Here is a 13542-nt window from a genome sequence, read left to right as displayed (position 1 = left end):
CAATGACACATCACTGTTTGTCACAAACCCCTTCATATACATTTATGTGAATACATTTATCGCCACATTGCTACTCATTAATATGGAAAAATTCACCTGAGGAGAGCTATCAGAGCAAACAGGAGCCTAGAATTGGTGTTTTCAAGCATTAACCTGCCACCAGGAATCATCAACCCAAACAACAGGTGAGTATCTAAGGGTATGTGGATACATGGAGTATTTTTGTCCCATACTTTTTGAGGGCGGTTGCATGGTTGAGCTCGGTCTCAGCTAGAGCTGATAAACTTGACCTATATCCTGACAGTTGCTGTCTGGTAACACATCGTGCCTCTTGGCAAACTCCCACGCTGGAGACCGCGTGGAGAAGACGATGACGGATTCGGTAGGTGCGCACACCTCGCCTACGAGGGACCTACTAACATACTAATCTCCTCTTCTGATGCAAATTCTTCGTTGGTATTTATTTGTTATATAACCGTAATTATGTACTCAGGAAGAAGCTTTTAAAAAGAGAGAACTGAACCATCCAATGAAAGATTCCTCTGAATTAGTCTTGTGTTTTAACAACAAAGCGGTTAAAGCTTTAATCCATGCACGCGCTCCCGGTGTTTGCTAACCATACAGTACATCGCGTTTGGGGGTTCCGGTCCATCATAGAGCGCGGGGTTCTGAGCTACTCAGTAATTAGTAACTGATTTACCCCTGAACTTGGAAGGTAACCTAATTTCCTTTAGAAATAACGATTTGGCCCTGTACATACGAGAGAGCTTCCGCGTCTATGCCTCTCCGTGCGCATTACTCCGATCAGCCACAAGAGGATAGTCTGACATGCATGTAGCGGCACTGTACAGGCGTCTGCCATTGTTTCTTTTTATTAGGCTATTATATAGGAAAAGTATACAACACGATCGAATTAAAAAAGAATATTTTGTTACTATCCGTAATGTTACCCAAAAACCAAATCCTTCAAAAACCTAAGGGTCAATGTAAGCACACCAAAATGCTATTTAGTTCCACGTTGAAATACGTAAGTACATATAGTAGGTCTTTTGGAAACTTTGGATACTTAAATATCGTAGTATTTTTTCCTGTGAACGCAGTTTAACATCGTTAGCCTTGTAATGATTGTCGTTGACGTGCTTGCTTATTAATAGAGAACATCTCTGTCCATGGTCCTGAAAATAGTAAAGTGTCGCTTAATCAAAGAAAAAAATACGTAACTTAAATTATATAAATTATATATAAATATATTATATATATATTTTTTTAATTCAATAAGTGATGTTTATAGTCAAAATGCCCAAAAATTATGGCTTGCTGACACGCATTCTAATTTTTTATTACGTTTCATGACTAAATGGACTGAAGTTGGCTGTTTGTTGCGTTAATCTGATCGCCTGGCATGTTCTGTCCACGAAGATCATATTCCTTTCCCCTAATCCCTTTGGAAACTGACTTGTATAGGATACTACCAAAACATGCGCCTGGTCATCCCTAGTATTTGTCTGTTACAACACAGAGACCGAATAGCCTAGTGCGTAAATAGTGTGTAAATGTAGGGTTGATACGAACCGTCCCGTGATATTATATGCTTAAGGGATTTCTTTAATAAACCAAAAATCTAATTTGAACCCTTAGTCTTAGTTAATTACCCACCAACTCAGTAATTGATTGGGGTCTGTGATATTTTATTTTCTATAACAATCATGTAAAAGTGAAATTAATTCAACAAATATTTCTGTTTGTATTTGGAGACTTGTGTCGTTAACAAGTCCTGTTGAAAACTGCATTTCATAGGCTCAGTAAAGCCGTGGGAGTCTGCAAGGAAAAAACAAGAACTAATGAAATGTCATCGGCACAAGCGGGTTACTGCGACGAGGGAAATTGGCGGGCGTCTCTATAGCCTGTACGTAGACAAGGATCACAGGACAAATCCCTTTTGTTGGTAATATATCTGAATGCCGTCCCCGCAAAATGTGACGTAATGTGAAGATATCGAGCTTCTGGATTGCATTTGGAGGTCTGAAATGCATTTGGAGGTTTGTAGATTTCCCACTTTGGAAGTTGGTCTTCTTGCTTTAGAAAACGTCACTATGTCCGCGCATAAGGCGGTGCACTCCAAGGCGGCCGTTACAACTGTAAGGTGCGTAAGGGGCTGGCTTAAATTTTGAGACTTGAATAGCGATGTGAAAGTGTTGAAGGCGCTCTAAATCCTGAACACCCGTCAGACGTGGATGCATGACTTGTTTTTGGATTACAAAGTATTCGCGAATCCCCTTCTCTGGTTCTGAGTGACAAAAACTGGCAGTTGAAATTGGGAAGAAAAAGAATGATCGACGCAACAAATTCATCTCCAAGCTATCTTCTCATAAATATGTCAACCAAATTACTGCTTTATGTTTTGCTTCTGTCAGTCCTCAGTGCGTGGTAAGTGACGTTACCGTTATTCACCTGTGTGCTTGGTTGCTTTATGCTATTCATATGAAATGTCTAAGAATTTACCAGACGGAAAGGTCCATTCCCCGTTCATATATATAAATTGTTTAATATATGGACAAATACGGAAACAATAAAAAAAAATACAACAGATAATATTTATTAAAATTTGACAAGATTATGCTTTAATGCTTCATTGTTCATTGTTTCGTCAATTGGTGAAAACTACAGGTGATAAATATCAGATATGTTTCTGTAAGTTTTTGCGCTCTGAAACCAGTTACATTTTGTTTGTAGTGATTGCCCGAATGGTATTATACACAGCACAGATCTTTGATCCCTGAAAGCTTATTTGTCAGCCATACGCCTGATATAAATATTTATAGTAGTTAAAACACCACATATAAACGTTTCGCTCAACTGCTGCAGTATACATATTCATGTATGTTAATTCTAATCAACAATACCTTTCCAATTATGCCGTAAGAAATACAGAAACATATGTTACATTTTCAGCTTCATGTATTTCCGTGTCTTAACATTTAGATCATAAAAGTACGATCAAAATCACTTTTCAAAAATGGGAAATTATTAACGTTATCTAAGTCCCATTTCTAAAAGTGTACAACCACCTAACTCATAATGATTAATGGCTGTGGCTGAGTGCGGCTGCCCAAGTGAAGAATACAATAAGTGTTTTTCTTTATTAAATTATCCTTTGTGTCTTTTTTCTAAGCTACATTTGTACATCCCCAAAACCAGTGACGTATATATATTGTAGGTTTCCTCGCCGTCTTTAAAGTAAGAACGACTCTGCTCATAATCTGGGGATTGTATCCTTTTATTTTTCTAAATGCCGTAAGCAGGATCTCGTCTTCTAAAAGTTCGCATAATGAATTAAAAGTAAAACAAAGGGGCAGCCAAAGCTCACTCCGCGTCAGCACAGAAGCCCGCTGTTTGGTAGCGGCGCCGCGAGAGATTTGAGTCGTTTTTTTCTTACAAATCCTATTTGCATAATATGTACAATGAATTCCAAATGCACAAGAAAAAAAGTTACTATATGACTATACCGCATGCAAATATGCGCATCTGTGAATGGCAATTATGAAGTTAAGCCCCTTATGTCGATCTATTATGTCATTAATAGATTGGCTGGTTTACTGTTTGCTTGGACCATACATGCTGTCGGAAGAAAAAGGGGGGTAAATTTAACTGTTTGTAATCTTTTACAGTTCCCAGACAATCGAATACGAAGAGGAGTATGAGGATGTTACTGTGAACCAAATGCTGGCTCCCAAGACTCAAGAGACGGACGCCACGCAAATATTGAATAACTTACTGAAGGAGTATGACAAGAAACTGCGACCAGACATTGGGAGTAAGTCACCTGTACGATTTTTACTTAACACTAGAAAGACTGACTGGGTCAATTGACCCAAATCAAACAAAATCACTGCTATTTCTTATTGAAGTTCTTGCTACAAAAATCTGAAAAAAGTTAGCTTCAGTTAGCTTTCGTTTGACAGCTCATGCATATTTTGGCCAAGCATTTGCCGCAAACAGGACGCTTGCACGTGTCACAGGTAGTGACAGTTTTGTTGCGTTTACAAGCGACCGTGACTTGACAGCTGACTCTTCTCTCAAGTTGCCCTGTCGGTGATGGTGTTATGACTATTATGTTATTATTATTATGACTTGGCTATCTAATTCATTTGCATGACATTACGTCAATTGACCCAGTCAGTCTTTCTAGGTATATACTGCTGTAAAATACTAATTTCACCAGCAACTTCATTTGTGTTACCATGTTCTGTTCAAGAATGATAAAAAAATAAAAGTCAGATTTTTTCAGATTTTTGTAGCAAGAACTTCAATGAGAAATAGCAGTGATTTTGTTTGATTTGGGTCAATTGACCCAGTCAGTCTTTCTAGTGTTAAAGCTGGTGTTAGGCTGCCTTAGTTGGCTTTTTTGTGCTTGGGTTTGTATTTATAAGTTATTGTCTGTGTGATGGGTGAATTTGAATCAGCTGCGGTACTTTTATGCAAATTGTATTGTTTGCCAGCGTACAGCTATCATTTTTATGATTATAGAAAGTCATATAATATGGAAAGTTATTATAAACATTGTTTGTTGTAGTATATACTGTATTTCAGTTATATTTCACTTACATAAGAAAACATAAAGTTGCTGCTGAAATGATACAATTGTGAACTATTTTCCCCACCAGTGTTATTATACGATAATGCAAATGAGTTTTAAAAACGACCGGAAACCCTTCATTTTATTCGATTACGTCTTGGTGGAAAATGATCTGTATCACTCAGAATGACGCTGAAAGTTATTTCTAACAGTGTTATGTCACGGAGCGAGGGCGTCAATAACTGAACGATGATGCTTCTGTCGGTTTAATAATTGGCGTCATAAATCAAAGCAGCTACTAGAAAGAGGAAACGTCAATGTGGGTTTGAGCGGCCGCCATCCGCTCGTCGGAGCGATGCGTAAGGAGACGGCGTCGGTATTGGCTAAATGAGAGATGGGCTGAATCTGTAACGTAGAAGGAAGGAGACTGAGGCCCCTTCCTGTGGGTACTGAAGGACATATCTATCAAAATGTAAAATAGATGCAGGAAGCCTAAAGAGTGTAACAATGTAAATTGTCCTCTAGATTTTTCAATAATGCTTCAAAACCTCATTGAATGTGAAGAAAAAGGACTCAAGGATAAAACAGGATCAAACAAATAATTGAATAATGTGACACTGCACCAGCAAAGCACCAGGATCGCATGCGCTTTAAATTCACATTTTTAATCATACTCATGAGAATAGGCGCCTGTTATACTCCAGGTTACGGTGTGTTTCATGCGTCCATGGAAGCGCCTTTCCTTCATCAAGGTCGACGGCAACGAGTTTATTCGCAGCAGTGAGCTTATAAGCAGGAGGCCGAGGCCCCGACGTGTCCAAAGCTGAGCCGGGTCTGCACCTCGTGATGAGCACCGATAAAGGCACGGCCCAGTCTGATCTCCTGCATGCAGGAAGCACAAGAGAGATGATTAAAAAAAGTCAGCTGGGACAGATCCAGTATCACAGTCTGAAGGAGGCCCGTATTCCTGAAGGAAACGGTCCTTGATATCTCCAGCGCGAGAGGCGGACGGTCTCACATCAGTCATTCATCATCGCGAAAATCTGCACGCGACGCCCTGTCTCAGCCTGCCTGGGAGCACCGCGGTCTCCCCTCTTCACTGTGGAGTTGATATCTTTATTTCCGCTGCCCTTCATTTCTAGTCATACAGCAAACACTCGAGGATTATTGGCAAACAACATTCACACAAAAAAAAACTTACTAAAGAAGAGAATGTAGCACATATTGTGAAAATGGATAATGAGCATTTAAATGAAACTGGAGTGTTTCCCAGCTTCAGATCATAACACCCCGAAGAGGCTCTTCAGCCTTTGCCTATAATGCTGCGAAACGTTATTATATTAATGACATAATAATCATGAGTGGACATGAGCAATGAGGCTAATGATGGGTACAAGCTATTCCAGGGATTGGTGAGGCTGGGAATACTGGAGCACAAAAAAGAGTGCAGAATTCCCAGGGCATCGTCTCAATGGATCTCTGCTGTCTTATATGTACGGCACAGGGCAGGCCCCCTGCTCCACCCAGATGACATTTCTTTCAGGCAGATGCCAGTCTTCACATGTGCGGCCTTCCAGCGCCGTGAAGCCTGCCGTGTGACGTACGTGTCATGTGCCTCATCAGCCACTGTATCTTAAGCTAAAGGAAGGCAGCACTCAGCTGCTGATCGTCTCTGTGTGTGAATGTGCACACAGACCTTTCCGTTAATGAAGTGGACACACCTCACTGTCCTGGAGAGCATATGAACTGCAGAGACCTGCTGTGTGTGCTGATGTGTGCTATGTGGTCTGCATGTGGTCTGCCCTGATGTGTGCTATGTGGTCTGCATGTGGTCTGCCCTGATGTGTGCTATGTGGTCTGCCCTGTTTGGGGATGTCTTATAGGATGGCCCTGACCGTATATTTCCAGTAGCATCTTGTGAGGACCATGAATACTTTGCAGAAACAGTGCATTGTTACAGGGAAACCTGTAGGCCAAAGCCTCGAGACCTGAAGGTCGCTGGTCTGTGCTCTTGCATCTATGTTCTTTCATTGTTTAACATGACAGACTCAGCAGCACAAATGGGTCCATTTAGACAGAAGCATGAGGTTGCTAATGAAATGTAATGGCAGCGTCAGGGTGCCCTGCTAGATACGGCCGAGCGGTTTTACTCCACTTATGCCTTCTGAGAGATGATACTCTACCTCCTGCTGAAGTCCACATGCTCTGTACTTTAAGGGCATTTTCGGCAGGATCTAACAGCACTTTTAACTGGGAATTTCGTCTGCTGCTTTTTAATCACTGTGATAAAGGCATGAGACTGCCCTTTACTGGAAGCATGGGGGGGTGGCTGAACCTTTTATTGCCAAGTGGAGCTACTTCAGTCGAGTGTGTTTTGTATGTGCCCCACCCACACCCCATTAGCCATGCCTATGCCCCGCCCATACCTCATTAGCCACACCCATGTCCCACCCACACCCCATTAGCCATGCCTTTGCCCCGCCCAGACCTCATTAGCCACACCCATGTCCCACCCACACCCTATTAGCTACACCCATGCCCCACCCACACCCCATTAGCCATGCCTATGCCCCGCCCATACCTCATTAGTCACACCCATGTACCACCCACACCCTATTAGCTACACCCATGCCCCACCCACACCCCATTAGCCATGCCTATGCCCCGCCCATACCTCATTAGTCACACCCATGTACCACCCACACCCTATTAGCTACACCCATGCCCCACCCACACTCCTATAGCCATGCCTATGCCCCGCCCACACTTATTTAGCCATGCCTATGCCCCGCCCACACCCATGCAGCCACACCATACCTCACCGACACTCCACTAGTCACGCCCTTGCCACACCACACCTGTGCAGCCACACCCATGCCCCCACAGCCCTGTAGCCCCACCCATGCCCCACCCACACCCCATTAGCCACACCCATGCCCACCCACACTCTTATAGCCATGCCTATGCCCCGCCCACACCCCTGTAGTCACACCCATGCAGCCACACCATACCTCACCGACACTCCACTAGTCACACCCACGCCGCACCACACCTGTGCAGCCACACCCATGGCCACCCCCAGCCCCGTAGCCCCACCCATGCCCCACCCACACCCCATTAGCCCCACCCATGCCCCACCCACACTCCTTTATCCATGCCTATGCCCCGCCCACACCCCTGTAGTCACACCCATGCCCCAGTCACACTGCTGCATCATATCTCTTGATTAGCCCAAGGCACCTTCTCTGAGTGTACCCTCTTTGTGCAACACTGATCCCGCTCCTGGCTGAACCTTTGACTCTTTGTGCTTTTCACTGACTTGTGCTGATTTCTGAATCCTAGCCTCTTCCCTCACCCTGTTTGCTGAACGTGATTTGGACTTAGTCTATATATTGCACTGGATTATTTTTTGAACCCGTCTTGTGTGTTGACTCCGATTCTTGGATTACATGTCGCTTTCTGTCATTCCTGGATGTCAATCATTATACCCTCTTGCACTGATCTCAGAACTATTTCATTGGACATTTACTATATTGCTTTTATATATTGTATATTGTATAAATATTTTTTCCAAAACATTAACAGCATAAAATGTAACTTTACATGAGGAAGGTACTTTAAGTAAATACTTATTAAACTTGTTGACTTGGTGATATTCCCAAAATATCATTTGAACGTGGTTGTAAGACCCCAGTTATCTGCAGAACTAAACATGTAGATATTAAACATATAAACAAACCACCCAGCTTAAATAATTCATTCCAATCCATTACTCTTTCACCAGTATAAAAATGCACCTACAAGTTCTTTTGGAAATTTGAGATGATTTGAAAAACCCTCCATCCTGTTTAGACGGAGTGTATCCCAGGTAAGATAGCTGACTGGCACGAGCTTGTGTAGATTTACAAGCAATTTAGTACATGCTGCATTATTTGCTTTGTGTTTTGACCAAGGCTGCGCTGTTCTAGTGACTTAATATCAGCTCTGACACACAATGTCAGGTCCCATTGGACTTCTGGGAAATATAGTCCGGTACCATCTAATATGGGATAATGCTTAATCTCCTCCCTGTACAACCATGTTTGCCTCAGATGTGTGAAATGTGCTATAAAGTTCTGTGTAACATTTTCTGCAGTGTTACTGGGAAAGAAATACAGGTTTACAAGACACATTAATTATTAATAAGGATTGGAATGTGACTGGATTAAACTCAGACTGCAATCATTTTCCAAAATATTACTTTTCTACCTTCTACTTGCATTTCATTTGAATGTCTGACTGGCTGTATATTATAAAGGGTTTTGTACAAACACATAGAACATCCATGATTAGGTTGCCGGCAAACCAAAGGAATAATGGTTTATGCTCTAAGCTGTGTTTATACAAGAATAACAATAACTTTTGTTGTTTTTAATTCTCTCAGCTTTTAATAATAATATCAATTCTGAAGTGAAAGTAAAAATGTACCAAACATGTCAGGAATGTGAAATGCTTTTCATAAATTAGGTACTTAAAAAGCACATAGATTTTGCGCTAATGGACGTGCAGATGACCAAAGGCATCCACAGGTTCCGCATCTGCAGATCAAACCTACCACAGATTGAAAATATTCCAAAAGATATCTGCAGTGTTCCGAAAAGCAAACCTTCAGTTTGCAGTGCTCCGAAAAGCAAACCTTCAGTTTGCAGTGCTCCGAAAAGCAAACCTTCAGTTTGCAGTGCTCCGAGCTCTACACTGACTCTACGTGAATGAAGTGATGTGCACATGTACAGTTTTCTTTTTGTTATTATTCCCTAAACGATGCAATATAACTACTTACATACTGTAGCATTTATGTTATATTTGGTATTTTAAATAATCTAGAGACGATTTAAAGTCTACAGGCGGATGTGTATAGGTTACATGCAGATACGCCGCCATTATATATGCGGGATGTGAGCAGCCGTGCATTTCGGTATCTGCAGGGTGCCCGGGACCCGATCCTCCGCTGATACCAAGGGACAGCTTTTCATTTAAGAATTATACAGAAACACTCAAATGGAAAATAAAGTGAATTATATATGAATTTCAAATCAATAAAGATTAATGGATTAGACACTATTTGATTAGAGAGGATAAGATTCTAATACCGAACCCAGATGTACTGGCGTGGTTAATGTAATTCAGACATTTTAATATGGCATTAGGCTCTGTGCCAGGGACTAAGTATTCGCAGTGTAAAACAAGAGTAGTTGTAGAAAGTGGTCCCGTGTTTGGCTGTGACCTTTTCCCAGAAAACTCACGGGAGGATTGTTATTTTTTACACTACAGGCATGACAACAAGAGCCAACCCTTTGAGCGGGTTATTTATTTATGAACAAGCCCTCCATTATCCTCTTCATCTACTCAAAAGAACGCTGCATTTGAACTTTCCGGAGAGTGCCGTCAGGCGGGATCGGTCTGTGGTAGCTGAAGGTCTCAGCGCAGAGGGCTTCGGAGTCCTGACAGTGGCGTGTGGCGACTCTAAGGGATTAGGCCTCATTCTCTCAGGGAAGCCATTAGCGAATGGCGGCTTCCATGGCCGCGGGGTCGTCCTGCGAATGTCGACGAATGAAGCGCTGGGTGATTAGCGGGAAAAACAGGAGCAGGCCGCTGAGATGACTATGCCGCACTGGCCCTATTATGTCAGCTCTGTTCGGGCTAAAAGAGGAGCCCGGGAAAATGGGTCGGCCGCACGGGGCTACGCGCATTGCGGCAGAACCCCGTGCCAGCCGCACCCGGCACTTCCGGACCGAGGGGGCCGGCCTCACTTGTCATGTCGAGTGACTCCTGAGCTCTCCGAGGCGTACGGGGACTGGCACCCCGGCCCACCGTGTGTCAGAGCAATTGTGCGGCAGCCGCTCAGCTCCCCGCGTCCATATCGATCTGTTTACCGTGGCGGTGTGACTGCGAGCAGACAGGGGGCCTCGTCAGCGACCCCCCCCCCACAGGCCGCTCAGGGCCATGTTCAGGGCAAATTCAGACACCACACTTTTTGTCTCAGCAGACCCTGAACATTTTTTTATGTTTTATACTTTGTCTCATATTGTTGTACACATTTCATACAAATTCATACAAAAGAAACCAGGCTTGACTGGAAGCTGACTCTAGGGTCCAAGAATTGCCCCTGGACTGAACACTGCTGAGCCCCTGTGCCCAGGGACCGTGCACGCGTGCTCCGGGCTCTGTCTGGCTGTGGGACGTAGCGGGTTTATGATGAGACACCTGCAGCAGGCTGAGCGTATGCAGGTATCCGCTCCAGCGATGGAGGCGACTTCAAATCACACATCGTGTTCTGAAGCCCTTCTGCTCCTCCGCCCCCCACCCCATGTTAAGGCCCATTGAAATCGAGGAGGTGGGCCTAGTTCCTGCTCCCTGCTTTCTCAGGTTAAAGTCTTTAATCTGTCCAAAGCTGTTTATTTCTCACACACTGGAGCCGCACGGTGAAATTAGTCTTTTTGAGTAATTTTTTTAAACTGCCAAGTTAAATTAGAAGTTTCAAGCAAATGATTAGTTGAACGTGTTATGGAGCAGAATACTGTGTAGCCCTGGTCTCCGGCCCGGCTGGGCGGCGCTCTTATGTTTACATTGGAGACAAATCACCCTTTTTTGATAGGCTGGTTTATTATGACATCATAATCGGCAATTATTATATTATGGTTTCTCACAAACAGTCCCGTGAAGGAAATATTATCATTGCAGCTGCTTGGGGGGCAACCGTGGCCTGGAACACAGGCACTAAGGGGCAGAGAACAGAAGGAAGATTGATTTTATGACAAAAAAGAGACATCAAACCGCATGAACAACACATGCTGGGTTACAGGAACACAATCAAGTAACAGAAAGAGAGAGTGTAGAAGCGCACAGCTTGCAGAAAGGACACGGCAGGTGGACATGCGGAGCTAGAGCAGCGTTCAGGCAGATGACTTACTGCATGACAGTGTCCTGTCCAGGCCACTCCCACATCCAGCCTTATCGTCACCGGTCCCCATTAGTCAGCTTGGCGTCGATATCTAACAAGCAATCTGCACACGGCTGGACATGAGATGTCGTCTTGCTGATAAATCGCCTCCCGTAGGCTCACAGTAATAGTGTTAGCAGTTGTAGTCAGAGATGGTTGCGTGTCTTTTTTCATAACATCATGAAGATTTAAGATGACCAAAGTGTATTCTTGATAACTTATATAGTTTCCTAGAAAGCCGACCATCAGACCACTCCAAGAAATGCTGTCAAAATCATACGCTTTGTTTCTTTATTGGATGAAATCTCATCCCTCTCGCTGACACCAATTCTTTCGAGTGACTGCAGACCAGTAGAGGCAGCGATCATTTTCTACTCCTTGCTTGCTGGTTTGTTTGATTACAATAATTTTGCTCCTGGATTCCACTTCTTGAATCAGTGAGCCTGCAGCTAGTGTCACGCCGTCGACTAGACTAGGGGTGCAGTAACACACGGAATTCCCAAATACAATTTGGAAGCAGCTTTTTAGTATAAAGGTGCTTATTCTTACGTTGCTTATTCTTAGTGGTCCTTAGCAGAAACGTGCAGTGCCTGGACATCAACACTGCAGTACACTTCACCTGCATTACATCGCCTGAAGTCCTACCGTTCAACTTTGTGTACAACATAAACAATTTTTCATTGGTAGAGTATATCAAATCTTTGCTTCTTTTCTGGAGTTACTCCTGTCCAGATCACAGACGACTGCATCACATCTCCAGGCCTGCAGGTTTCACTCCTCCCCAGTGCTGTGTGTGTGTGTGTGTGTGGAGAGCTGTTCCCTGCACTGGCGTGGGTTTCCTCCCACTGTGCAGTGACTCGCAGTGTTCCCAGAGAAGCCTCCAGTGGGAGTGCAGGCGAGGCCGGCAGAACTCTTTGATGGAGCGGCCCCCTTCAACACCCAGCTTTGCATCAAATTCTTCCCTGGGGCTTCAGACCGGCGTGACAGAATAAGTGCTTAGTGAAAATGGCTGAAGGCACAAAGGAAGCTGGTCAATGACTTATGAGTTCTTCAAATATATGTTCACAGCGCACCACGATGTAAATGTCGTGTAAATATCTGATTTGGTAAGACATGCTGGGAAACAATAAGGAGTAAGCAGGCTCGCATAGGGCAGACCAGCCATTCTCCTCCTGACAGGAAACCATGGCATGATCATCTGACATCATCAAACAGATGTCTGTTTGGCCATGTAATAAACTGCCCCCGAATAGCCAGTTGCGTTCCCTCCGAAATGTTACCTCCAGCTTAGTTGAAAAAAATATCTGGCTATTTGGGAAATTGGAAAAACACCTTAGAAACAATATGAATGCTTTATTTTTAGAGCAACTCCTGTCATTTTGATAAAATTGTGCATGGTGTTATCTTGATTGCATTTGATTACTTTTCTGTACTTTTCTGTTTCTGTCTAAAATACATATGCAGTGCTGCACAGTATTTTAGAACATTATGAAACAGGAAATTAGTGCTTGAGGCAGGAGTTAGATAAACAGGAAACAACCTAAATGGGGGAAATCCACTGGTGACCAATGTAAAGAGCAATTTAATAACTAATCCATCAAACGCTTTGCGACTAACGCAGGAAGTAAGTGCATCGGAAATGGATGCGGCTCGCTGATAAAGCTGTTGGGTAGGTCGTTTTTAATAGCCTATGGACACAAACATATCACCTTGACAGTGACAGGAAGGAGCTTGTTTAGCATTTAGCACTGGCTTTTGGTTCCAGTTCTTCAGTGACTCATCATTTTTGTGGCACCCCGATGACATCGACCTAGGAAACACTGGCACTGCACTCCCCCAGTCACACACAAATAAAATCAAAGCCCTTATTCCATGAATGTCATCCGTTTAATGGTGAAATGCACTGTACATGCAAGTACTGAACCTTCCTGACTTTCTGAGAAGCCTGTGACTTTGCACATTCTTCAGAGGTTTCTGGGGGTGAGAC

General features: G+C 43.5%; 1 protein-coding gene across 4 annotated transcripts in view; it reads left to right on the top strand.

The window, feature by feature from the left end:
• The first annotated feature begins 1884 nt into the window (after window positions 1-1884).
• Window positions 1885-13542, top strand: part of gabrg3 (gamma-aminobutyric acid type A receptor subunit gamma3) — an 85165-nt gene continuing 73507 nt past the window's right edge. For 3 of the 4 annotated variants that reach the window (XM_023800759.2, XM_023800758.2, XM_023800761.2), the window contains exons 1-2: window positions 1885-2427; window positions 3669-3814. In XM_023800759.2, coding sequence (XP_023656527.2) covers window positions 2330-2427; window positions 3669-3814 — 244 coding nt within the window. In that variant the 5' untranslated portion in view covers window positions 1885-2329. The remainder of the gene's footprint in view (window positions 2428-3668; window positions 3815-13542) is intronic. The other variant, XM_023800760.2, reaches the window with a different exon arrangement.

This window comes from Paramormyrops kingsleyae, chromosome 1, assembly GCF_048594095.1.
Source record: "Paramormyrops kingsleyae isolate MSU_618 chromosome 1, PKINGS_0.4, whole genome shotgun sequence".
Classification (NCBI taxonomy): Eukaryota; Metazoa; Chordata; class Actinopteri; order Osteoglossiformes; family Mormyridae; genus Paramormyrops; species Paramormyrops kingsleyae.
The sequence above is the reverse complement of the archived record's forward strand: the minus strand, read 5'-3'. Positions and strand labels throughout refer to the sequence as shown.